This window comes from Ogataea polymorpha, assembly GCF_001664045.1.
Source record: "Ogataea polymorpha strain NCYC 495 leu1.1 chromosome Unknown OGAPOscaffold_3, whole genome shotgun sequence".
Lineage (NCBI taxonomy): Eukaryota > Fungi > Ascomycota > Pichiomycetes > Pichiales > Pichiaceae > Ogataea > Ogataea polymorpha.
Window position 1 is genome coordinate 183200 of NW_017264700.1, and position 24885 is coordinate 208084.

The following is a 24885-nucleotide window of genomic DNA, read 5'->3' on the forward strand; positions in this document are numbered from 1 at the left end:
ATAATACATTTATTTTTTCGTAAGCCGTAGTGGTCTTCCCATGCCAAGCCTTTTTTTTCTTGGCTTGGAGATCTTGACTGCTCCGTCGGGCAACCGCGACACGCCTGTGAGGCGGGATGCGGTCTGGAAGCCGGCGCCAAGCACCAATGGGCCCATGTTGAGTTGTGTGTTCTGCTGAAACGACGAGAACAGGTTTGGCTTGCTGACGACACTGTCGTCGGCTACCTTGAGAAGGCCCTTGGGGAGGTTGAGGAATCGGCTTTTTCTCTTGACTGGGTCCCCAAAGCCAAATCCTAGCGTTTCTTTGAAATAGCTGAGATACAGCTGTTCCTTGGCCCGTGTCACGGCAACGTACATGCACCGTCTCTCCTCGTCGAGAGCGGCCTCATTTTTCTTGGTATCGCCAACGTCGTTCGTCGCATGCTGCGATGGAAAAATGCCCTCGCACAGCGACGGAACAAATACGACGGGCCATTCGAGCCCCTTGGACCCATGCACCGTCGTGATGGTGACCTTGGATACGCTTTTTTCGGCGCCCTTCGTCTCCTCGTATAGATACACCGAGTCGAGGAATTGCGCCAGTTTCTCGAGACTGGTGCTAGCCGTGAGGTCGAACGACTGCTCTATCACCTCCAGTTCGTCCTCCTCGGCATACGCGTCCTGTAAAAGGTCTTCTTCCTGGAGATTGAAGCTGATCAGCTGGCTCTTCAGTTCGTTCAGGTTCGCCTCGATCTCCTCCTGTGTGTCGCCCTTTCTGTCCATGCGCTCTTCGTTTACAGCACTCACAACACGGCTGTGCTGTACAATGTAGTCAAACATTTTTCCCAGCTGTTCCTGCTCGGTAGCGTCGCTAAGGAGCAGCTCGCGGGCATTTTTGATGAGTGCAACAAACTCGCCAATTCCGGCGCGCACCTTGGCCGTGATGCCCTTCATCCCATCGCGCACAATGCTCTCCAGTATCTCGTAGACGTTTCCCGGCTGATTACGCGCCCGCTGAGCGGAAAACCGCTCCTCAATCAAAAGCAAGCTTTTTGCTCCCAGACCGCTCACTTGGAAATCTAGACACCGGCTGTACCCCAACCAGTCCATGTCGGACGCCACCGCACGCAAATAGTCCATCAAAAGCCGTATCTCGCGCCGTTCCCAGAAAGAACGCCCATGCACCACCTCGTACGGTAAGTTTGCGTGGATCAGCTCCTGCTCGATGACACGGGACAGAAACCCGGACCGCAGCAAGATGGCAATGTCCGAGTACTGCGTGCCGTTTGGCTTAACCACCTGCTTGATCGTGGCGGCGATCCTGCTCGCCTCCGCCTTGTTAGTGGCGCATGCAAACATCTGCACCGGAATGTCGTCCTTTCTATGGGCATGCAAAAATTTCTGCTCCCTGCGAGCAAACTGCTGGCTCATCAGGTGCTCTGCAAGCGCGAGAATGTTGCTGGTGGAACGGTAGTTCTGTGTGAGAGCCACTTTCAAAACTGCCAGACCTTTTTCTCGGTAATAGTCCTCCATCCGGTAGAAGTTCTTGGCCTCTGCGTTACGGAACGCATAAATGCTCTGGTCGGGGTCGCCGACAGCAGTCACGTTGTGCTTGAAGTTTTCGTTGAATCCTGACAGTTGGTACACCAGCTCCAGCTGCACCTTGTTAGTGTCCTGAAACTCGTCCACCAAAACGTGTTTCACACGGCCCATACATGACGGGTGTTGTGCAAGCAGTTTGTGCACCAGCAGCAGGCAATCGTCGAAATCGATCACGTTGTTGCGTACAAGCTCTTCCTGATACAAAGTGTACGCCTCTAGCTTGGTTCTGACGTCGTCTGCCTTCTTGGAAAGGGGTACCTGGTCCGGTAGCTGGGCCTTATTTTTGCAGGCCGAAATGTACGCTCTGTATTTTTTGATGTCCGAGTCTTTGAGCGAAACGTCAAATCCGCTCTCAGCCATCTCCCGGAGCACTTTCTTGATCAGCTGTTTGGCGTCCGTCTCGTCTGCGATCTTGAAGCCGGTGTTCAGACCGACCAGTCCCCCGAATTTGCGCAAAATCCGCACACAGATCGAGTGGAACGTCCCGATGAGCAATTTTTTGGCGTCGATCTCCGGATACGGCTGTAAAAGTATACCCAGTCGCTCCACCATCTCGTTGGCGGCCTTTTTCGTGAACGTGGCGACCACAACGTCCTGGGGAGGAAGCTTGTGGTGCAGAAGCAGATATGCAACGCGTGCGGTGATAACCTTGGTTTTGCCGGTTCCGGGACCGGCAAGCACCAGAACTACGCCATTAGGAGAGGCCGTGACGGCCGCGCGCTGGTGCTCGTTCAGATCGTCCACGAACTTGTACATGAGATCAGAGGTGTAAGGAGTAGGCGCGTCAAGAATAAACTTTTTTTTATTATTTTTTCGCTGGTCGGTGCACAGGTGCCGAAATATTCTTATCAATATTCTGTAATTATCAGATTTCTTTTCCGATGATGGGTTTCAAACCCACTCCATGCGCACCAGGAGCAGACGATATGAGTAGCATACCGCTCCAGCCTAGTTTCCAATGGCACGTTCCTGACATGGACACTCTCATTGGCCTTCTGGAGGCCGAGATTCTGCAGGGCCTCGAGTCAAACGTGACCATGTTGTCCACCCTGACCCCCGTTCCGAACTCGCACACGTACGGCCGCGTCTTGGTTCTTGACCTGGGTGGATCTACTTTCCGCTTGTGCATTTTGGAGCTTTTTGGCGAAGGCCGGTACGAAATCCTGTGTTCGAGAGAATGGCAGCTGGACTCCAAGGAAATCAACGTCTCGTTTTTCCAGAGTCTGGTGGACCGCGTGTGCACGGCTACTATCGACCGCTACTTTGCACACGCTGTCACCGTCGGTCTCTCAATTTGTTTCCCGTTCAAGCAGACAAAACCAAACGACGCGTATCTGGACGTTGTGGGCAAGGGTTTTATTTTGGCAGACGAAATCCGGGGAAAGAATATAGCTCTTTTGCTGCAGCAGCAGCTGGAGACGGCGACGAAAAAACAGGTCTGCGTGAAGGCTGTGATCAACGATGCCGTTTCTGTATATGTTGCTGGCGCTTATTTGTACGAGTGTCGTTTGGGACTTGTCTTGGGCACAGGGCTGAATGCGGCAGCCAGCTACCAAAACCGTGTGCTCAACACTGAGATGTCCTGTTTTGGCAGCAGTCTGGCCGGGCTGCTAACGCCGTGGGACTTTGAAATGCAGCCGGCATACCGCGAGAGACGAACAGCACACTGTCAACTGCCGCTTTTCCAGCCCCTGGAGTATATGTGCTCAGGCCGCTACATAGGCGAGCTGTTCCGGATCGGAGTGCTGGACATGGCGCAGCGGGGGCAAGTATTTATTGGGCAGCGTGTGGTGCTCGGGAGCGCGTACGAGCTGACGGGAGAGACACTTTGTCGAATATACGAGGGCAGCATAGACGAAATCGGCCGGATTTTTGCTAAATACAATGTTGCTGTCACAGACCAGGACCCTGGTGTTCTACGCAGCATTATACGAAGTCTGATTACCCGGGCGGCGGCAGTGCTGGCGAGCTGGCTGGTGGCATTCTGCAGGATACAGACACCCGGAACACACGACACGGTGCGCATCGGATACATAGGCTCGTTTCTGGAGCATTTCGCGTACTACAGGGAGCAGACACAGCTATTTTTGGACGTGTACTGCGCCCAGCATTCGGATCTTCGTTTTGACATCCGCCTCATACCGCACAGCACGGCGCTGGGCGCTGCTATTTCCGCAAGCCAAAAAAGCTGAAAAAAAAATACTCGATCCTGAGGCTCAGCTGGTAATATATCGGATCGGGAAATACTTACTCCTTTGGAATTGTTTGGTAAACAATGGATCACAGAATTAACAATCAAGTTTAAAGCTGTTTGCGGAAAGTTCACAACACGTCTGCAAACGGGGCCAAGTCTGATGCAAGCATTTTCAATCTTATAAATTCACATCTGTGGAACGCTCTCGATCTGTCCGGCACCGCATCCATCCTCCAGCATTAGTCGATGAACATCCTTGCATTGCTCGTGCTGAGCGCTTTGGCGCAATCCTTCAGCGTGTCCGTGCCGTCGTTCCCCGACACCAAAGACATATACCCTGTCGCCTCGGTCGAGAAGCCGCCACACGACTTCCTCGCCAGAATCAAGTCGCACACCAAACAGACGGTGCTTGCGTCCAACCAGTCCGCCCAGAACACGCTGGCTTGGCAGCAGGGCATGGCCTTTATTTACGCAGAGTCCTCCAACGAAGCCTACACTGTCAACGTCACTGTCGGCAAAGATACGCTGCCGCTGCTCATTGACACCGGCAGTGCATATCTCTGGGTGTACGGAGCCAACTGCACCGATTCCAGCTGCGAAAACAAACAACTCTACCAGATGAGCTCGGCCCAAGACTCCGGGTCCTCGTTCAAGCTGTCATACAGTTCGGGATCGGCCTCGGGTAGCGTGGTGTCCGACTCGCTGCAGCTGGCTGGAATCACAGCAGACAACTTCTCGTTCGGCGTGGCGTCCCAGGTGCCCGATCTGTTTGAAGACTACTCGTTTGCGGGCGTTTTGGGCCTGCCAGCCACCAACACGACCGACGGTATGACGAATCTCGTCACGTTTCTCCAGAACCAGGGGTCTGTGGAAAAAGGCGTGTTTGCGCTGTGTCTGGGCACGTATAACACCACGGACGGCGACTCGAACGCCGGGCTGCTCGTTCTCGGCAGTGACGTCGCCGGGCTGTACGACGGGAGCATCACCTACGCCCCGGTGGTGAAAAACACCAACAATTACTGGCAGGTTGCTGTCGACTCCATTTCTGTCGACGGCTACGCGGTGTCTTTCGACACGGCCTCCGTCGACGGAGACGAGTCGTCGACAAAACGGCTCGCCGTGATCGATAGCGGCACCACGTCGATCGTCACGGCCTCTGCAGACGCTACCAAGCTGCACTCCTTTTTCAACAACTCGATCACTGATGGCAGCAACTTCGCCCTGCCGTGCAACACCACGTACGAGCTCGCGTTCGAGATCGGCGGCCAGAAGTGGACAATCGGCCCGGAAGATTACCTCGGCTCGGCGTACTCGTCCGGCTCCCAGTACAGCGGGTACTGCGTGAGCAACATTGTCGGCTCCTCGTCGCTCGACAACGGCACGTGGATCCTGGGCTCACAGTTCCTGAAAAACTACTACGTCTCTTTCGACCTGGACAGCGCCAAAGTCGGGCTCGCCAATAGGTCCGACGTCAAGATTGACCATTCCGTGTCCCCGAGCTCTGTCTCCAGCCTGCCGCACTCCCAAACCACCGTCGCGGCCAGCGCTGCCGGCCACAACTCATCGACCACTCCCTCCTCGCACCAAACCCTCACTCCTACAACGTTGAGCATTGCAAGCAGCTCTGTTGCAGGCAACGCGTCGGCCAGTTCGAGCTCGAGCTCGTCTATTATGTCCGGCTGGGCCGGCAGACACCGGCTGGCGCCGCCAATGCTGCTGCTGTCGCTACTGTGTCTGCTGTGACGTCTGCTTGCCCATAAATATACATTACTTAATGACCGCCCTTGTTCAGGCGCCGCCGCTTCTTTCTCTCCAGCCGCGAGATCTGGATCAGGTCATCCTCGGACGGCTCGTAGATATGCCATATCGTGTAGTGGGGTAGCCCGCCGACGCGGAAGCCCATTTGCTTGCTGAGTTTCCCGAACGCCTCGGTTTCGGCGTGATTCATGAACGTGAAGGCCGGGAAGTTCGAGCCTTGGCGGAACACCTTGGCCTTTGCGAGGATTGAGACGCCCCCGACGCCGTCCATGTCGACAATCTCGTCCGGGTTGCCGTTGGGCTCCCGGATATACGCGAGATGAACACGCCAGGTCGGGTACTCGGCGTATCCTTCGACGATCACGTCGTCCTCGTTGAGCGTCTTGGCGAGCTCGAGTCCCTCTTTGGATTCTATCCACGAGTTGAGGTCATATGGCTGCTCGTTGCCCAGAAACGTCGGTAGCGGTCTCCAAACGTTGGGTACCACCACGTCGAATGCTGGTGAGAACTTCATCATGTGCTCCAGAATGTCGCCGGGCGAGGTCTCAATGTCCACGTCTCGCCAGTATACCCACGAGTGGTACGGCTTGAGTGCCGTGCTCAAAAGCCAGTTGCGGGCGCGTCCCATGAGCTTCCGACGGATGCCCTGCACCTTGACGTCGTGCCTGTCGCTGAACCCTTGTCCAATGACCTGCCCGAAGTCTTTCTGGTATATCTGGACCGATCGGAAAGGTTTCGTGTATTCGGAGTGGTAGGGCGGCGAGTACGCCTTGCGAACGTTGTCCACGTAGTCCTGTGGCATGTACTGCAAATACAGGTCGCTCGAGCCAATGATGGCTCCCGACGGCGTGTTCGACTCCTTCTTGTCGAGCAAATCCAACAGCGTACCCTTCTGCATCGCCTGCGAGTACTCAAAGAGTGTCTCCAGCGTGGTGTCGTCCTCCGAGCAGTCGCTCACTAGAAACGCTATGTCTATCAAACTGTGGTCGTATGTCATGTTCATCATGTTGCGGAACATCAGGGGCAGCACCTTGGCGGCGTTTCTTAGCGGCACCAGCAACAGAACAATCTCATTGTTCTCCCTCCCGTTTGCCGTGCCTTGGTATTCTTCAAGGTCATAGAACTCGACCGTGTCTGGCCACGCGTCGTCTTCTTCTTCGGCAAGACCCGTCTCTTTCGGCCACATTTTGCTTTCTGGTGGTGCTGGCTCGGAATTCACAATATTTGGCACAAATTTCGCCGGTTTGCGACCCCGAATCAGCAGAAATACCACCACCACCGATATTGTGATGCTTATGGTGTTGATCCATTTTCTTCGTCCGTGCGGCCTCTTTTTCGGCTTTATCTCGTGGTTACTGGCCCTGAGTATTAGCAGCGGTTCCTGGTGTCGTCCCCATACTTACAAAGGAAGATCTGTTTTCTTCGGATGCTGTCCAAATCGCAGCATGCTCTGTGTCAGCTCGACTACAAGCCCTTCTTTATTTTTATTTTTATTTTTATGTATTTTTTTTTCGCCATACAGGATCTGCAACGGTGCACGACGCCCATCAAACACGTTCCACGAGGCCGTGCAAGTCCGGCTTGAACCACTCTGCGCGCAAAAGAGCCCACACCTGCCGCGCAAGTGCGTCTGCTTTGGCCTCGCTCGAGCTCTTGGCTTCGATGTACACTTTGAGCTTTGGCTCCGTGCCAGAGCCGCGCGCCGTGAACCTGATCTCGTCGTCCCCGTGCTGCAAGGAGACGGTGATCATCTGCGACGAAACGTCGACGGGCAACGTTGGTTTTGAGTCGGGAGTCGTCGAGTCGTAGCCAACAGTCAGGTCGCGCCATTTGGTCACGGTGAACTCTCCGATCCGCTTGGGATACGGATTGCCCGCGCTCCTGATGTGCTGGAAAATGATTTCCATCGCTCGCGTGTCGGGCACCACGTAGTATCCATTGCACTCTTTGAAGAAGCCGTACTTTTCGTACCCCTGCTGTAGTGTCTGGAGCGCATCGGTGTCGTTGTCGAGCCAGTGCTGGTACATCTGCAGAAACATCACCAGTGCAGAGATCCCGTCCTTGTCGTGGACCACAGGGAACAGAAACCCTATGGCTTCCTCGAACGCAAACGGGCAGTCGTAGCCCGCGTTCTCCAAATCGATGACCTTGTTGCCGATCCATTTAAAGCCCGTGAGAGTGTCCTGGAAGTGGAACCCCTCGACGGCGGCCATTGCGGCGATCATTTGCGACGAGACAGTCGAATTGACGAGATACACGTTGCTGCGGTTTTTTTTCTGGAACACCACATATTGCGCAAAAAGATAACCGAGCTCGTTGCCCGACAGCTGTCTCCAAACGCGGTTGATTTTCACTGCCGCGGAGAACCGGTCTGCGTCAGGGTCGTTGGCTACCACCACTGAGATGCCCTGCTGGTCAGCCTGCCTAATGGCAAGGTCCAGTGCTCCTTTTTCCTCTGGGTTAGGGAACTTGACTGTTGGGAAGTCTGGGTCGGGCAAGCACTGCTGCTCGACAGGTACGAGCACTCCGTGGGGGACAACCTGCGAAATGAAGTCTGCCCCCACGCCGTGCATTGCCGTGTAAACGGCTTTGAATGAGAAAGAGGTGTTTTTTAGTAGCACGGAGTTGACTTTGCGTGAGTACCGGCCAATAATCTCGTCTCTCACAAACAGCAGCTTCTCGCTGTGCTGCTCAAACACCCGCGCAGTGTCCCAAGTGGAGTCCCTGAAGACGATGTCGAGATTCGCTAGGATGCTTTGCTGGATCCGCTGGTCGTGGGGCGGGATGATCTGGCAGCCATTGCTCCAGTACACTTTGTAGCCGTTGTCGTTCTTCGGGTTGTGGGAGGCGGTGATCATGACCCCCGCACTGGCCAAGTACTGGTCCACGGAAAAGGGAACCAGTGGGGTCGCAGCCAACCCCCCACCCAAGTAGTAGACTGTGAAACCTTTGATAAGGAACACTGCAGCCGTGAGCTCCGCAAACCTTTGAGAGTTATGGCGGTGATCGTGGCCCACAACCACTGACGGCTCATCGACCACGCTCTTCACGTACTCAGCAAGGCCTTGCGAAGCCTGCACCACGGTAACGTCGTTCATTCTGCTGAAGCCAGCGCCCATCGGGGCACGCAAACCTGCTGTGCCAAACGTCAACCGCGAGCCCAGTCTCTCCTCCAGTGCAGCGGTGTTATTATCAGCCACCAGTTGCTCGATCTCGCGCCGAGTCGTTGGGTTGACGTCAATTGCGAGCCATTGATCTGCTAACGACATAAAATATTATTATCAAACTACTTACTAGCCACATAGCATTGCCACATGGCCTTGACAAAATTATTCCACGCGTTGACATTTCCCTAACAAGAATATTTCCAAACTGGGCTAATTTCGTGCATGTCCACGACAGCCTCATTTTTTGCCAATTTTCATTCCCAGATATCGCCCATCTGTTGTCTCCCTCCCACTGAACTCATTGGCACAGGTTGTCGAAACGTATAACCCATTTTGTCCCGATATTGACACCCTTACACAGTACACCACCACGGCTGCACAACGTCAATTTGAAACGGATAGCATGTCTGAAACATTTTTTGACGAGTCGCCCACTAAAAAAAGACGCAGAGGAAGACCTCCTACAAAAGCTAAAGCGGACGCTACCATAGTCGGCGAAAGCACTCTTACTTTTTCTATCAACCCCAGCATGAACGCCTACAGCAACTCTGCCGCCACTATTCGCCAGGGGGCCGTGTGCTCCACGCCGGTCATGAAGATCAGCCCCAGTCGCCGAAGGGGTGGCGGGTCGCAGTCGCAAACGCCCACTCCCACGCCGCGGCGCAGACAGCCAGTGCCTTCGCTCAAGCCGATCCAGGAAATCAAGGTGGCAAAGGCGCACCACGAGCTTGTGTCTGTGACACAGCCGCAAAACGGGCTTGACTCGTCGCCGGTGTCATCGTCGCGGTCGTCGCCATCCGACAAGAATTTGCAGAGCTCACAGGTGCATACGTCGCCGCTCAACGCGGCAGACAACATGCCCAAGCCAGACCTGAACCCGTCGCTCTTGCAGCCGACAGACATCTTTGCACCAAAGACGCCGAAAATGCCTGGCACGCCTTTAGCGAGGGTGCCGCCCTCGACGCCCATCTCGCATTTCTCGCACGTTCTGAGCTCGTCCCCTATGTACACCCACTGGTACGCGCAGACCCCGCACGGAAGAGTGGCGTCGACGCCGAACAGCCTGGTGCCCAAGCCGCTGCGGTTCGAGGACGTCAGACAACCTGCGACGCCAGCAGCTCCAGCGCGGCACAACCAAGGACTCGGGATCCTGGCCTCGCGCCACCGGTCGCTTCCACCAAAGCACGATCTCGAAAAAATCACACAGCAACTACAGAGCAAACTGCGTAAGACCCAGTCCCTCGGCGATGCCGCGCAGGGCAAGGAAAAAAATGGCTTTTCTGCAGATTACCAGGTCACGGTCCAGATCAACAGCGACGGCAAGGCTGCTGTGGTGACGAAACGGCGCAAGCTGGTGCAGCCGCTCACGCCGGCCACTTACGGCCCCCATTTCACGGACGGGTTCATGTATGGCATGGACCCGCCTCCAGGGCTCAAGATCGGCATCGACCCATATGTGGTGGGTGTTTCGTCGACAGAGTTCGAGATGAAGTCTCCCTACTTGCTGGCCGAGGGCGCGCAAGACGCGGCCAAGACCCAGAGCGACGCGCGGTTTGCGTTGCGTGAGCTACTTAATGATCTGTAGTCACTGACATAGGGTGTCATTTGATGCAGGCGTTGCGGCGCAAGCGAGCGAAAAAAATAATCCGGGTTTCTCCCTTACGCCGCAATTTGCCCCTCATCGAAATTACATGCCTTGCGCCTGCCTACTACTTAATATTCCACCTCCCCACAAACGTGCTACTTCTTTGGCATGCGCCCTAGCTGACGTGCCCCCAGACAAAACTTTATGCTCGCGCGGGCTGATGTTCTATTGTTCGTGGCTGTGTACTATCGCTGCAGCAATTTCCATATGTCATTTCTATTATGCAGCAATGCCAAAGATCTCCATGTATGGAACTCGCCAGGCTATGTATAAATATTCCCCACATCCTTTTCTCCAAGATATTTTTTTTCGCACATGGTCTCCCCTTATCCCAGGCTCGTCCACCAGTTTATGGACGACAACTTTCTCCAGGAGTACGGCCGTGAATCGTGCACCAAGCTGCCGCTGATTCCCGTGCTGTCGTCCTCATTCCACACCCCGCTGGCGTCGTTGCGAGCCGTGGATTACTTTTCGGCAGAGCTTTCCGAGGACCAGTACTTCCGGTGCTGGATCTCCATCACAAACAACCGGTTTATGAAACCGTACGAACTGTCCAACTTCCACAGTGTGCGCGCCGCCAAGCCAGACTCGCTCGTCGAGGACCTCCAGGTGTTTCTGCCGTGCACATCGTCTGCACGCCTCGAGAACGCCTGCTGGCGAGCATGGCAGAAATCCAGAAACAGACTGCCGGAGCTGGACCCGGCAGAAATCAACTGGCACAAGGAAAACGACATCACCGCGCTCTACGGCCCGGTTCTCGAGTGCTCTTTAAGGCCGCACCTTGCCGAGCCGTCCGGCGACGAGCTCTCCGACGACGAGCTCTTCAGTTGCAGCAGTGGTTCCTCGCTCACGTCCGTGTCCTCGCTTCCCACGCGCGGCCGACAGCGCATCTGCAAACGCCCCAAGAGAGTCTCTTTCTGCGACCAGATCGCGCGCAGAGACATTGTCGGCGACGCCGTTTTCGACTGCACATACGCAATGGACACTCAATGACGGGATGTATGTAGTATTAGCATGAGTTGATGAATCACAATCTATAGCTCCTCCAGATGTAGCTGGATCGTGTTGCGCACAACGTTGGCCAGCTTGTCTGCCGCAGGCTCCTGCTGTTGGCGGAGATGCCGTCGGAACAGGAACCGTGCCGACTTCAGCGCGATCCCGCAGAGCTCTTTGCACTCGTCCTTACTGAGCCGCGACTGCAGCCCCAGACGGCGCATCTCGCGTGCGGCCAGCCGCTCCACGGTCCGGTTGAATTTTTCCCCCACGTTGTGCTCGCGCGGCGCCCGCATGAGACGCGGCACCTGCGGCTGCTGGCTGTTGCGTTTCTGCAAATAAGTGTCCAAGACGCTATTTTCCCGTCGCAGACGCGGCGATTCGATAATGGCGGCGCTGTCACTGGGCACCTCGCGATCAAATGCTGTTGCAGCAAGCCGCTCAGCGCGGCGCACAAACTCGTTGTCCAGATCCAGCACGACGCCCTTGATCTCCACGTGATCCTCCTCGAGCCGTGGATACAGCACGACGTACCGCTGGCTCTGGTCCGTTTCCAGCAAAAACCCGATAATCTCGCCGCGTTCAAAATCGCAGTACACCATGATCTCCTGGAACACGGCCTCGGAGTCCTTATTCGCCGTGCACACGCTGAAAACGCCCGTCTTGCTAGCCCCGACAAGCCAAACCGGCAGCCGGTGCACCTCGACAAGGTCGACAGCCACGAGCCGGCGAAATTGCGGGAGCTCAACCGCGTCGTCGACGTGGAACTCCAGGCCGTCCAGCGGCGCGCGCATGCCGTCGACCTCGCTGCTGACGTCGTAGCAGCCGCCTAGCTTCATCCCATGAACGAAATAAGAAAATATTATTTCCACACCCCTGCACGGTCGAAGTTATCGTCCACACGGCCAGCGTGCACAAATTTTTTAATCCCGTAAGACACCTAGACTTATTGGAAAAGCCTGCTGTGTCCGCCAAAACGAGTCTGCAGCACGCCACGATGTCTTCCAAAGTCTACTCCGTCGCCAGGGTGTACGCGGACGCCAACGAGATCCGTCCAAGAGAGTACTGGGACTATGAAAACTACAAAATAGAATGGGGCAACATCGCCAACTACGAGATCATCTCCAAGATCGGCAGAGGAAAGTACTCGGAGGTGTTCACGGGCGTGAACGTACTGAATAACGAGCCTTGTGTGATCAAGGTGCTCAAGCCCGTCAAGCTGAAGAAGATCCACCGTGAAATCAAGATCCTCAAGAATCTGACCGGGGGCCCCAACATCATCAAACTTTACGACCTCATCCAGGACCACAACTCGAAAATCCCTGCTCTGATCTTCGAGAAGATCAACAACGTCGACTTCCGCGTGCTGTACCCGAAATTCACGCTCGATGACATCCGCTATTACTTCACGCAACTGCTGCGTGCCCTGGACTACTCGCACTCAATGGGCATCATCCACAGAGACGTCAAGCCGCAGAACATCATGATTGACCCTCTTACCAAGACGTTGAAACTGATCGACTGGGGGCTGGCCGAGTTTTACCACCGGGGAATGGACTTCAACGTGCGTGTCGCCTCCAGATACCACAAGGGTCCGGAGCTGCTGATCAACCTGCAACAGTACGACTACTCGCTGGACCTGTGGTCTGTGGGGGCCATGATTGCGGCCATCGTGTTCAAAAAAGAGCCATTTTTCAAAGGCGACTCCAACACCGACCAGCTGGTGAAAATCGCCAAGGTGCTGGGCACAGACGACCTCCACAAATACTGCAATCGGTACGGCATCAAACTGAGCAGCGACTACGACGACATTCTCATGACGTATCCGAGAAAGCCATGGAGACACTTTATCAATGAGAACAACAGACACCTTAGTGAAAACCCGGCTGTGATTGATCTCATCGACCATCTCGTCAGATACGACCACCAGGAGAGGCTCACCGCCAAGGAGGCCATGGCGCATCCGTTTTTCCGCGGCTCGTGAAGCTGGCGTAAATATAATCATATAGCCGACGCGTCGACTCTGGGTCGATTCCTAATTTGAAACATGCAAACTATAAAAAACCAAAATGGTAATTTAAATTAAAACAAGCCTCCCAGCTTATTGCCTTCTTTTCATGTCCGACACCCTGATCATCAAGTCCATCTCGTCCCACGACGTGTCGCTCAAGGATTGGATACAGGTGCAGGAGAAGACGTTTTTACGTTGGATCAATTCCAAGCTCCAGACCCACAACCACCCTCCCCTGCTTTCTCTTGCCGATCTTGGTTCTGGCGTCGATGTGTACCATCTGCTCAAATGTCTTGACCCGAACTTTAGCCTGAGTCCCATCTACCAACGACCTAAGCTCAAGTTTCAAAAGATGGAGAATCTTAACCGCGTACTGGACTATCTCAAGCACGGTCAGGGCCTCCAGATCCACAATATCGGCGCCGAGGACATTGTGGACGGCAACTTGAAGCTCACGCTCGGGCTGATCTGGCTGCTTCTGCTTAACTACACCGTTTTTGACAACTCGGAGGAGACCGATACGTTCAGCAAAAAGGAGCTTCTGCTCCGATGGTGCAAGAAAGTGACTGCTTCCTATGCCGACATAAGAATGACCAACTTCACATCGAGCTGGTCCAGCGGCCACGCCTTCTGTGCACTGCTCAACTACTTCAAGCCAGACCTGCTGGACTACCAGAAGGCCGCAAAGATGACAACCCTGGACAGACTGGAGCTGGCCATGGCGGTGGCAGAATCCGTGGGGATCTCGCGACTGCTCGACCCGGAAAACGTCGACTGCATAAAGCCGGACGAAAAGAGCATTGTCGCGTACGTCAGTCTGTTCTACGATCGTTTCAACAAGGAACCCGTGCGAGACACCGTCAGCATAAAGACGCGACTGGAGACGTTTCTGGGCGTGGTGACCGAAATCACGGGGCTCAAAACCGACTATCTGGACAGTTTGGCACGGCTGATCGAGCGCATGCGCGAGACGCTGGACGCGATGCAACGGCTGTGCGACGACGTAGCGGCCAAACACGCGTTTCTAAGGAGTTTCCGGGCAGGCAAGAAGCGGCAATTCTTGGAACAGTACTCGAAGCTGGAGTCGACGCGCAGCAAGATCAATTTAATGTTGGTGGAGTTTCATTTCAGCCAGCTGTCGGAGCCGCAGGGCTGCGCGCTTCAGGACGCGTTGGCGCTGCTCAGGAAAGTTGTTGCACAGGAGCAGGCGCTGAGCAGCGACGTGGCTGCGCAGCTGGCACACTTGAAAGAGGATTCTTTCAGCAAACTGCGCCACCTCAGCCACAAAGTTAGCGCGGGGCTTGACCTGATCGAGAACGACGTTCTGCATCTGTCGGACGTGGCAGAGGCGCAGGTCAACGAGCTGCCCGAGATCATGGGCGATCTTCATACCATGGAGAAGCTGTATGAGCGGCTACACGGCGCGAAGGAAGAGTTCTGTCGCAAGATGCGGGTGATGGACCAGAGTTTTGATTTCAAAGAGACGGAGCAGCTCTACAGGGTGGAGGAGCTGGGGTTCCGCATCAAGCTGGTGCGCCACATCCTTGTGGACAAGCTTACTTTCATTGAGACGCAATTTGACAAGAAGGAGCGCATCGTCAAACGGATGAAGACGTCTAGCGAGCTGAGCTCCGTGCAGTTGTGCCAGCTCGAGATGATCTTCGAGAAATTCGACCAAGGCGATAAAATGTATCTGAACAAAATCGAGTTCCGCGAGGCGATGACGTTCATCTACCCGTCTTTGAGCACAAGCGAGGCAGATAATCTATTTGAGTATCTCTATGCGTCCACCTCCGACATCACGCGAGGAGTGAAACTCAAGCAATTTCTGGAGATACCCGGGCTATTTGGCGAAAAACCCGACAGAGAGAGCGAAATGGTGGATCTGACAAGCCGATTTTACTACGAGGCATTTGAGGAGGCCAGTGGTGGCCGGGGATTGGTTGGCAAGGCTGATCTGGAGCGACTGCAGCTGGATTCCCGACTGGTGGCAGGCATAAACGAGGTGTTTGAGAGGGAAGATGACAGTTTTAACTACTCGCGCTTTTTCGACGGCGACGATACGCTGCTAGCTGGGCGGCCCTTGCAGCTGGACCGCGTGCTAGACGGGCTTGGCAGCGTCAATATAGACGAAGGGTCTGTAGCGAATGACATTTAACGAATAAATATGCATTTTCTCGATAATATTCCCGTTTGGGCAATCACAAAAATTTTTTCCCCGCGGGCAAAATAAAGGCTGGTACGATTTTTAACTTGTGATCTTATTGATGTCTTTTCAGATCAATTGGGAGGCCATAGAAAAGCAGTCGTTCTCGTCTTACACGCGGGAGCTGCTGAACGAGGCTCTTAATTCGGGAAAGAGACCCAATATTCTGTCGTCGGACATCAAAATAGTCGACCTCAACTTTGGGCACATCTCACCAGAGTTCGAGATCCTTGAAATCGGCGACCTGGCCCCAGACCGGTTCAGGGGCATCTTCAAGTTCAAGTATGACGGCGATGCGTCTGTGACTGTCAACACAAAGGTCAGCGCCAGTCCGCTGAAGATATACAACAACAACATCTACGACGAGCTGGTGGAGAAAAACAAAGCGTATGCTAGAGACTGCAAGCAGCTGGCGGAGTTTGTGAGTCCGCAGTTCAACGGTTCCGATTGTAATTTTGATATTCCGTTGAATCTGACACTGGGAAAGTTCAAGTTGAGCTCAATAATTATCATTGTTTTCAATAAAACAAAGGGACTCACACTGGTGTTTAAGAACGATCCGCTGGAATCCATCGAGGTCAGCTCCACGTTCGACCGGATCAAGCCGATCGCCAAGTTTCTACAAAAGACCATCGAAACGCAGATCAGCGAGCTGTTCAAGGAGTTCCTGCCCAGCTATCTCTACAAGTTCAGTCTCAAATACACAACACAGTCTCTCCTGCAGTTTCACCAGGACCTGCTCAATGAGGAGCAAGACCTTCAAGAGAAACGCGTTCTGCTGAAGGACGTTGACCCGGAGTTTCCGCTGCGTATTTCTCCCGGCAGTTTGATGCGTCTTACCAGAATCACCAGCTCGAGACAGACGCTTGCTTTGGGGGGCTCGCTTTCTTGTGACCGCATGAATGACGATGTGGTTACCAAGAGTTTCGCCAACGCCATTCTGGCCTCAAGTAATACCGTGAGCTGGAATAGAATCCACCTGAGCAATGCCGACATGCAGTACGGGTCCATGGGCCGCAAATTGGAGGTCATCAAGGATTTCCAGTCTCGGTCGTTTTTCAAGAATGCCCACGACGGTGTAAAACCAAAGAGGAGAGTCATCAAGCTCAACAAGTCCAAACAGTCTCCACCCCAGGAAGACTCTTTCGCAGAAAGTACCGAAGAATCTATCCCAATGTCTGAGAGCAGTCCACCATCTACAGCTTCTACGCTGGTCGAAGAGACTGCTGAAAAGCTTCCAGACGCTCCTGTTTTCCCGAATAACAACTATTTGTCATCGCTACAATTCAAATTGGCTAAGAAAACAGAGCCGGGACCTCCATCTGCTTTCAAAGTGCCAGAAAAGCCCACGCATCACATTGACCAGCTTGAGCATCTTGAGATCCAGTCTCGCAGGCTCAAGCTGGAAAAGCTGCTGGCCAACCACCACACAACGACGCCTTTTTACGACTCGCCTCCTCCATATTCTGTATAGTGAACATATATTCAACGCGTATTAACTATCACACCCCAAACATTTTCTTTTGTTCGTCCCACTCCTCCTGTGTAAACACCTTCTGGGTAAATGCGTGGATGTTGCTAATCTCCTCTTTCAATGCCCCGTTGACCATTCTATGTCTCATCAATTTATTCTTTCCCCTGAACACATCACTGACAATAATCACCGCGAAAGCCTGTCCACAGCCGCCGGACATGTCCTGGACCTCCACCTCCGTGGCGTGGAGCCGTTCTTTTATAATTTGTGTCAGTTTATCTGCTGTGAGGTCCATAAAAATAATAAAAAATGTGGCTAAAAAAATAATTTAATTTCACCTCTATTTTTTTCATGTCTTGTCCAGCAAGATTTCAGCGAGTCATTGCCGGGATCCAGAAACTGTATCCGATTGCGTATGCGGACAGCTCCTGGGACAACACTGGTCTGCTGGTGGATGCTTCAGGAGTTAACAAGAGCGAGAAGTTCCACATTCTCCTAACGGTCGACCTGACCCAGTCTGTTGTTGAGGAAGCAATTAGGGCCCGGTCGAGTCTTGTTCTGGCGTACCATCCTTTCATCTTCCGCGGCCTGAAAAGCATCACTCCGAATGATCCTCAGCAGAGCTCGCTGATAAAACTAATCCACCATGGGATATCTGTATACTGTCCTCACACGTCTGTGGACGCAGCCAAGGGAGGAGTGAACGACTGGCTGGCCCTCGCATTGGGCAAAATAAAGGAAAAGGCCGTGATTGAGAAAAACCCCGCTGATGAGGACGTGGGGATGGGCAGGCTCGTGACCCTATCGAGTCCCGCCAGCCTCAATGAGCTCGTGCCTAGGATTAAAACCCACTTAGGAATCAACCATCTACAATTGGCTACAAAATTAGACCCGGACGCCGCGTCCATCACCACTGTTGCCGTGTGTGCCGGATCGGGAGGGTCTGTTTTCCGGAATTTGGACGCCGACTTGTACCTGACGGGAGAGCTTTCGCACCACGAAGCTCTTTATTTCAAGGAGAAAGGCTCGAGCGTCATTATCTGCAACCACTCCAACACAGAAAGAGGGTTTCTCTCCGTGCTGAGGGAGCAACTCGCCCGCGAGTTTGACGATCCGGAAATCGCCATTGATATCTCTACCACCGACGAAGACCCGTTTATTATTGTGTAGTGCCGCTTTTTGGCGGTGCCTATATATCTGCTCTGCACTGGCAAAACCATGTCATTATATATTTTGCCACACGTCACCCCCGCACCAGGCGTACATATCTTGCAAAGAATTCCAACTTTTCTGCAAGACTACACATGTCGGAGCTGCCGTCCGACTCGTCGCATCAAACGGGACATAGTGTGCACACGAGTCTGTCTTCAGCGTCGTCGCCGGAAAATTTGCACAAGGTCAGGAACCCTCTGTCGAAACTCAGCAAGGCCGCATTCCACAGACCCACGACACCGCCTGCTCCCTCAGACACAACAGTTGGTGCATCGAGGGATGCCGACATCGTGCCCATGTCAAAGCAGCCGTCGCGTCTATTCAAAATCACAAAAAAAGCTGGCAAGCTGGCGACAGAGATCGCCAGCGACCTTGCCTTTGGGACGTATAAGGAAGGTGAAGTCGACACGCAGTTTGAGGAGTACAAGCTGAGGAGATTGCACGAACGAACGGCCAAGGACAACCCGGACGTCGAAAAGGTCAAGCGGGAGATCAACGAGAAGGGCACCGAGGTGTATTTGGATCACCTGAGGTTTTTCCTCAACTACATGGATCAGAGCGAGTTCAACGATCCGATCGACTATGCCATCACCAGAAGAGACCTCTGGCTCAACTGGTACAAACAATTTCTCATCAACTTGCGTGACGAGGTCGAGGACTACGAGCGACTCGTCGAGGAGCGCAAGGAGATGCATTCCCATCCGGAATCAGCATACCAGCACATCAAGCACCATGCGGACTATAAACTCAAAACGAAGCTCCACGAACTCTCATCCATGTCGCAGCCAGCACTGATTCAGAGCCTGCAAAGCTCCATGTTCAACGACAAGCGGGTGGTGCTCCTGCTGCTCTGGTTTCTGCAAATCATCAAGAAACTGCTAAACCAGCCAACGATGATTAACAAGGAGGTGCTGGAGGCTCTGAAAGATTTCCAGGAGACCGTCGACCCGTCGCTCGAGGCAGAACTGTGCGAGGTGTGCGTCGTCACGAGCAACAAAATGATATCCAGCAATCTGAAAGACACGCCTGCCGAGGAGATCCAATACATGGCAGAAGGCTCAATTCTGGGCGCGCACGTCGAATTTCTCAACGGGTGGCAGGTCAGACATGACAACCCGCAATTCCATACAAACTTCGTCAGTGTGACCGACAGTCTACGAAAAGTCATTGACCGCACAAACAAGGGCGTGCTTCCGCAAGTTTATGTTGACCAGTATCCGAATTTCGACCATCCAATCCTTGATGACCAATTTTACCAATACCATCTTAGCAGAGACGAAAAAAAATTCGCCGAAGAGTACTCTTCCTTCACCACCATCGCCAGCGATGTGCTGCCCCTGCGCGACGCGTCCCAATCCTGCGTCTGTTGTCCGGACTTTGCACTCACAGTGACAGAGAGCAACCTCAAATCCACGTTCGCCGAGTTCAAAAGAGTCCTCAAACCAAACGGATATCTCCAGCTCTACCTGTGGGACGTTGAGAACGAACCAAGCGACCCCAAACATCAGACTGACAACGAAATTCTGCGCCAGTGCGTGTGGAGACAGCTAGCACAGTATAATAAGGGCCGCAGCAGCGTGATCAACAATATCAGCTCTCAGGTCGTCCCGCTTCTGCGGGAGCTGGGATTCAAAAAAATCCGTTTCTGCAACATCGGCTACCCTTTGATCTCCACACTCTCGGAACACACAGACATAGCAAGCATGATGCAAACGTCGGATTCTGAACGCACAGCCTCGACAGGGTCCACGACCCAGCTGGGCTATAAGGATCCACGGGTCAATGCGCTTTTCGAGTTCTACACCAACTACATCGAGTTCCTCATGTTTGCTAAAATCCTGTCGGTCTTCCAGCTGGTAGAAACGCTCAAGTACCAGGCTGCTAAGGAAAAGGTCACCAAGCTGGGCGACCAAGAAACACTGGACCTGATAAAGTTGTTCATCGACTACAAGCTCAACGGGTGCGCTGGAGAGGTTGTGCAAAAAAAATTCCCAGACCTTCCTCATCGACAGGACGCTGTCAGAAGCGAGGGAGTGGGCTACTCTGTGGTTCTGATCGCGGAAAGATAAATAGCTAGGATTCATTAAACATGGTCTTCGTTCTGCTCTCGAATGCGTCTTAGTAGCCGTTCTTCTTCGGAGTCCTCTTCCAGCTCCGGCTCGGCTTGTGAGAGTTGACGGATATCGTGCACCACAGGGTCTCTTCTTCTGTCCCCGCGAATGATTGGCCGCGAAACTAACGACGATGGAGGCACAATCATCTGTTTCGGACTGTAGATGTACACCTCATCCGGCAGATACGCGCTGGAAGCGGTGGTGCTTATCTCTTTTTGTTTTAGTGACTTCTTGAACTTGACAAATTTCGGTTTGAGATTGAACCTTTTGGAGTATCGCGAGTCTGTTTCCTCAAACAGCTGGCGACCCAGAACTCCCTGTTTTTGGCGGTACTTGTCCAGCTGGTACATGCGGTTGAGCCACTCCCAGGTGACCACGTTGACAAGCAGCGAGCACGTGATGTTGAATATTTCGGCGAGCCGACTAACCCACGGATTGGCCAGGTCGGCAATATAAAAGGCGACAGCCGCGTTCGCACAGAGCTCCATCAGCAGCGTCAGGGGCAGAACGGTAGGCTTGAAGGCAAGGTCTTTGCGGGAAATAGCGTACACCTGCAAAAGACAGTCGTAAAGCACCGATAGCGATATTCGCAGCAGATACATCACCACGGGCAGAATGACAAGCGCAACATTCTCGTCCGCAGAGCTATTTGCCTTGGACGCCAGTGTTGAGGCTGCCCAGATGATTTGCGATATGATTGCGAGACTGACTCCCACCACCAGGATCAGCTGCTGTTCTCTTTTACGTGAAAACATTTTTTTGATCACCTCGATCTGGGTCAGAAGCAACAGAAAATAGCTGATGATGTACACGATGTTAAATCCAAGCGAGTCGGTGATGGATTGGACCAGCTCTAAGGCCGAGACATGCCCTTCTGCGTGTTGTCTGGACAAGTAGATGAGCGAGTAGATATAGATTGCCATCAGCTGTCCGGTAGCCAGCAGACTCGATATCTTCATGATCCACGTCGGTTTCAGTGATCGGAGGTGATGCTTGTTGAAAAGAATCGCTGTCAAAAACACCGCAAAAACGGCAGCTGTGCTGATCACGAAGATCGCAGGATACACAGAGTCGCGGAACACCAAAGACGGCGAGGTTCTTTGCTCGTCTACGTACTCTGTCCAGCTCTCCTCAAATATCGGCAGCCTTGGAATGCCCATTTTGGTCAGAAACATGTTTGTGGTGTACAGCACTGGTTGCTCTGAGACGCACAAGTGGCTGAAGTACGAGTCTTCGTCAACGGCGAATACTCCACTCGTCGACACTATAAAACCCTGCCACAGTTCGATACTATCACAGATAGCATAATCGGCCGTCTTTTGCGGATTTCTCCACAGCACTAATTTCTCATGGACCGGGACAGTGTCATTCAGAAATCGCATTTATTTAAGATTTTTTATTTTAATTTTTTTCTCTTGTCAAATGGACACGGAAGTCTCGTTTTCCACGCCAAACCTGGTGGAGGAGCACTCTGACGCGCTGGCGCGTCACAATTCTGACGGCGGCTATAGCCTGATAGACTACTACGCGGAAACGCGCAGGGAGGAGCCCTTCACGCTGGTAAATCCACCCCATAAAAAGACCTTGACTCGAACAGAGTCGATCCAGTCGCTGAAGAAGTCGCGAACGTCGCTGGAGCGGGTCCAGAGCAAAATCGGCGAGTCAATCAATCAGGAGCCAAACCGATTGAATGCCATTCTTGCCAGCGACAGAGACAGGTATGGGTTCCGCAAAAGCAATCATTATGTCAAAACCGAGGACTACAACGAATGGTGGACGCAGTACTCCCACTACCTGGCGCGGAGGAAAAAGAAGTGGGAGAAATTGATGGCGAAAAACGGTTTGCTGGTTACCAAGAAGGGCAGTCCGACTAGGTTTCCCGCCCGATCTGAGGAGCTGCGCCGCTACGTTCGCAAAGGCATCCCGGCAGAATGGAGGGGCGACGCCTGGTTCTATTTCGCAAAGGGCCACGATAAAATGAAGGACAACAAGGGTGTTTACGACAAGTTGGTCGACGAGACCATGAACATGATCAACGAAAATACAGAGGCTATTGAGAAAGACTTGCATCGAACGTTCCCGGAGAACGTTCATTTTAACGACATCACGCGCAACGGAAGTACCGAGGAAAGCCCGTTGCTGCAGACCTTGAGACGCGTCCTCAAATGTTTTTCCAAGTACAGGCCCTCGATCGGTTACTGTCAGTCGCTTAATTTCATTGCCGGGTTATTGCTGGTATTTTTAGACGAAGAGCGTGCGTTTTGGATGCTCGTCATTGTGACCGAGAGGTATCTCCCTGGAATCCACGAGTTTGATTTGGAAGGAGTTAACGTGCACCAGGGCGTGCTGATGTTGTGTTTGAGACAGTATCTGCCGAACGTTTGGGCTCTGATCAACGAGAGCTCGCATTCCAACAATAACTCGTTCCTGTACGATCTGCCGACGCTGTCTTTCTGTACAACCAGCTGGTTCATGAGCATTTTCGTCGGTGTGCTTCCGATTGAAACCACCTTGCGGGTCTGGGATTGCTTGTTTTACGAAGAGTCGAAAGCTATATTTCAGGTTAGTCTGACGATATTCAAACTGTTGGAGCCCCAAATGGTCGATCTCAGTCACAAGCGGTCCGAGGACGACGGCATCTTGAGTGCGGAGCTTTTCCAGATGATCCAGAACGCCCCAAAGCGGTTATTGGACGCCAATGCGTTGATGGAGGAATGTTTCAGATTTTCGAGCTTCAGTAAGCTTTCGCAGGAGGAGATTCAAAATTGCAAAAAATATGTCATTGAGAGCCGCAGCAGGTACAATGAACTGATCAAGCGGCGCAGTGCGGTTGGCATGGACGAGCAGGAACGCAAGGAGCTGATGCGCACTGCTGTTCTCTTGGAGAACAAGCAGATCGGACTCAAGAGCATGAACTGGAATGGCCGTCTAAACAGCCGTATGCGGCGTATCCAGCAGCGCATCCGCTAGACTGGCCCATTTGGCCGTGGCACCAGCACGTCCAGACTTAGATACCCGCTTCTTCGAGGACTCACAAATTCGACTGGGATGCCGCGTTTTTTCAGATCAGCATTGACATCCCGGATGTATATTTCTAATTTGTCTGCATACGTTTTATCCCATCGTAATCTCGACAGAATGCCGAACGTGAGGGTGTCCAGTAGCAGATAGGGGCCCCATTTCCAGGAATACTGGTTCTCTAGCAGCTTGTTGACGTTGGCGATGACTTGCTCCACCTCTTCCTGCTCCAGGTACAAGGCCAATGGCGTTCCGAGGTCTGTGCCGAACCATTGGTCGTCAACAAGCACCTTGGGCTCAAAACGGTTGTACTGGTCGAGTTTGAAATTTGGATGGTCGACCGTCGCGACGCGGGCAATTCTAATTACTCTTAAATTTGTATCGTCCGAATAAACGTTAGGAAAGTGTGTTACTTTTGCGTCTCCAACGGAATATACGTGATAATTGAACATGAGTGTTGTTTCCGAGCTCGAATTTGCCAATAAATTCCAGAGCTTGATAAACTTTGTCTGTCCCGAGAGAATAACCAGGGAAATAAAATACACAAACGTAAGTTGATTGCCAGATGAAAAATTGCTAACTTTAGTGTGGGTTCGGACATATCAATACTCCGGTGTTTTACCGTGGCGGCGAGCGGTCCATCGTCAGCCTGACTATCAAGTCACTCCGTGCTCCTAAATTCGAGTACGAGTTCAAGTTCGATTCTACCACCTCGATTTACAGGGTCAAGGAGGAGCTGGCAAAGACGATTGGCAGTTCTCCGGACCATCTCACATTGATGCTCAAGACGAAGACTGTACATGATGAAGACCTTCTGGAAAAGTACGCAACGGAAGGAACGTTGAAATTGAATGCCATAGTGAAGGCCAAGCCAGAATCGACAGAAACGACACACCAAGCTCCCCAGACTACGTACAGCCTATCACCCGAAGCATGGGCCAAGATCTCGCAGATTCTCGAGTTGGAGATCCCTGATGAGACTGCCAGAAACCAGTACCTGCAGAAGCTGAAGAGAGTGAGAATTTGAGCACGTATCAATAGCCACGGAATACAAGTGATTTTTCAATTCTGGGCAAAGCTGCTGTTACTCTGCAAGCCCATTGCTCGTGCTTGGCTCTCTCTTTGGGCGTGTATCCACGCTATTGTGCACGCTATCGTACGCCAGCCAGTTTATAGTGTGGCCGCTATGTTGCGAAAGCAACTACAGTAGGACACAGGTAGCTCTATAGTGGCTCTATAGCCCGACTAATTCTCTAACCATTAACTGTGGCAAGCGTCAAGATAACGCATCGTCTGCAACGGTCAAATGGCTGTCTGAAGATAAGGCAAGAACTGAATAGCAGCTGGCAGATTGGTGGCCATGTCACACTACAGTCAGGTCCGTGGCGCACTCCAAACGGCAAAAAATCCCAATTCTTCTTGGAAGCTCCATCTGTCGGTCGACAATGCCCGTCGCAGCTTTCAGAAGCGAGCACAAAATTTATGTGTAGATTTAATTTTATATTTTTTGAT

At 52.9% G+C, this 24885-nt stretch overlaps 16 protein-coding genes across 17 annotated transcripts; 11 read left to right on the forward strand and 5 right to left on the reverse strand.

The window, feature by feature from the left end:
• Positions 1-9: 9 nt before the first annotated feature.
• Positions 10-2337, reverse strand: OGAPODRAFT_75843 (uncharacterized protein; the record flags this gene model as incomplete). Its single annotated transcript, XM_018356089.1, has 1 exon — positions 10-2337. One exon carries the CDS (start codon positions 2335-2337, stop codon positions 10-12), a length of 2328 nt encoding a protein of 775 aa, XP_018211157.1.
• Positions 2338-2555: 218 nt separating this feature from the next.
• On the forward strand, positions 2556-3773 carry OGAPODRAFT_75844 (uncharacterized protein; the record flags this gene model as incomplete). The annotated part of the gene is made up of 1 exon (XM_018356090.1): positions 2556-3773. One exon carries the CDS (start codon positions 2556-2558, stop codon positions 3771-3773), a length of 1218 nt encoding a protein of 405 aa, XP_018211158.1.
• Positions 3774-3980: 207 nt separating this feature from the next.
• Positions 3981-5530, forward strand: OGAPODRAFT_16019 (uncharacterized protein). The gene has a single exon (XM_018354124.1). The coding sequence runs from the start codon at positions 4022-4024 to the stop codon at positions 5516-5518; it is 1497 nt and encodes a 498-aa protein (XP_018211159.1). The 5' UTR covers positions 3981-4021; the 3' UTR covers positions 5519-5530.
• Positions 5516-7013, reverse strand: OGAPODRAFT_86755 (uncharacterized protein; the record flags this gene model as incomplete). Of its 2 annotated transcripts, none has more annotated exons than XM_018356846.1 (2): positions 6937-7013; positions 5516-6894 (listed from the first exon to the last, which is right to left on the reverse strand). In XM_018356846.1, exons 1-2 carry the CDS (start codon positions 6978-6980, stop codon positions 5547-5549), a joined length of 1392 nt encoding a protein of 463 aa, XP_018211160.1. In that variant the 5' UTR covers positions 6981-7013. The 2 variants fall into 2 exon arrangements, with proteins under 2 accessions (XP_018211160.1, XP_018211161.1); XM_018356847.1 differs by having other exon boundaries at positions 6526-6894.
• OGAPODRAFT_75847 (uncharacterized protein) lies at positions 7010-8849 on the reverse strand (the record flags this gene model as incomplete). Its single annotated transcript, XM_018356091.1, has 2 exons — positions 7010-8789; positions 8828-8849. 2 exons carry the CDS (start codon positions 8847-8849, stop codon positions 7081-7083), a joined length of 1731 nt encoding a protein of 576 aa, XP_018211162.1. The 3' UTR covers positions 7010-7080.
• A 254-nt stretch (positions 8850-9103) lies between these two features.
• OGAPODRAFT_75848 (uncharacterized protein) lies at positions 9104-10474 on the forward strand (the record flags this gene model as incomplete). The annotated part of the gene is made up of 1 exon (XM_018356092.1): positions 9104-10474. The coding sequence occupies one exon, from the start codon at positions 9104-9106 to the stop codon at positions 10283-10285; it is 1182 nt and encodes a 393-aa protein (XP_018211163.1). The 3' UTR covers positions 10286-10474.
• A 55-nt stretch (positions 10475-10529) lies between these two features.
• Positions 10530-12242, forward strand: OGAPODRAFT_16023 (uncharacterized protein). The gene has a single exon (XM_018354125.1). It carries the CDS (start codon positions 10661-10663, stop codon positions 11336-11338), a length of 678 nt encoding a protein of 225 aa, XP_018211164.1. The 5' UTR covers positions 10530-10660; the 3' UTR covers positions 11339-12242.
• OGAPODRAFT_7528 (uncharacterized protein) lies at positions 11380-12177 on the reverse strand (the record flags this gene model as incomplete). Its single annotated transcript, XM_018355999.1, has 1 exon — positions 11380-12177. One exon carries the CDS (start codon positions 12175-12177, stop codon positions 11380-11382), a length of 798 nt encoding a protein of 265 aa, XP_018211165.1.
• On the forward strand, positions 12213-13390 carry OGAPODRAFT_16024 (uncharacterized protein). The gene has a single exon (XM_018354126.1). It carries the CDS (start codon positions 12336-12338, stop codon positions 13320-13322), a length of 987 nt encoding a protein of 328 aa, XP_018211166.1. The 5' UTR covers positions 12213-12335; the 3' UTR covers positions 13323-13390.
• Positions 13391-13455: 65 nt separating this feature from the next.
• OGAPODRAFT_93262 (uncharacterized protein) lies at positions 13456-15507 on the forward strand (the record flags this gene model as incomplete). The annotated part of the gene is made up of 1 exon (XM_018357306.1): positions 13456-15507. One exon carries the CDS (start codon positions 13456-13458, stop codon positions 15505-15507), a length of 2052 nt encoding a protein of 683 aa, XP_018211167.1.
• Positions 15508-15584: 77 nt separating this feature from the next.
• OGAPODRAFT_16025 (uncharacterized protein) lies at positions 15585-17062 on the forward strand. Its single transcript, XM_018354127.1, has one exon. The coding sequence runs from the start codon at positions 15617-15619 to the stop codon at positions 17027-17029; it is 1413 nt and encodes a 470-aa protein (XP_018211168.1). The 5' UTR covers positions 15585-15616; the 3' UTR covers positions 17030-17062.
• Positions 17063-17380: 318 nt separating this feature from the next.
• OGAPODRAFT_93264 (uncharacterized protein) lies at positions 17381-18319 on the forward strand (the record flags this gene model as incomplete). The annotated part of the gene is made up of 1 exon (XM_018357307.1): positions 17381-18319. One exon carries the CDS (start codon positions 17381-17383, stop codon positions 18197-18199), a length of 819 nt encoding a protein of 272 aa, XP_018211169.1. The 3' UTR covers positions 18200-18319.
• Positions 18320-18333: 14 nt separating this feature from the next.
• OGAPODRAFT_75854 (uncharacterized protein) lies at positions 18334-20347 on the forward strand (the record flags this gene model as incomplete). The annotated part of the gene is made up of 1 exon (XM_018356093.1): positions 18334-20347. One exon carries the CDS (start codon positions 18334-18336, stop codon positions 20308-20310), a length of 1977 nt encoding a protein of 658 aa, XP_018211170.1. The 3' UTR covers positions 20311-20347.
• On the reverse strand, positions 20300-21737 carry OGAPODRAFT_93266 (uncharacterized protein; the record flags this gene model as incomplete). Its single annotated transcript, XM_018357308.1, has 1 exon — positions 20300-21737. The coding sequence occupies one exon, from the start codon at positions 21735-21737 to the stop codon at positions 20325-20327; it is 1413 nt and encodes a 470-aa protein (XP_018211171.1). The 3' UTR covers positions 20300-20324.
• A 250-nt stretch (positions 21738-21987) lies between these two features.
• Positions 21988-23778, forward strand: OGAPODRAFT_86766 (uncharacterized protein). The gene has a single exon (XM_018356848.1). The coding sequence runs from the start codon at positions 22183-22185 to the stop codon at positions 23323-23325; it is 1143 nt and encodes a 380-aa protein (XP_018211172.1). The 5' UTR covers positions 21988-22182; the 3' UTR covers positions 23326-23778.
• OGAPODRAFT_16027 (uncharacterized protein) lies at positions 23778-24774 on the forward strand. The gene is made up of 2 exons (XM_018354128.1): positions 23778-23922; positions 23960-24774. Exons 1-2 carry the CDS (start codon positions 23824-23826, stop codon positions 24398-24400), a joined length of 540 nt encoding a protein of 179 aa, XP_018211173.1. The 5' UTR covers positions 23778-23823; the 3' UTR covers positions 24401-24774.
• Positions 24775-24885: the final 111 nt, after the last annotated feature.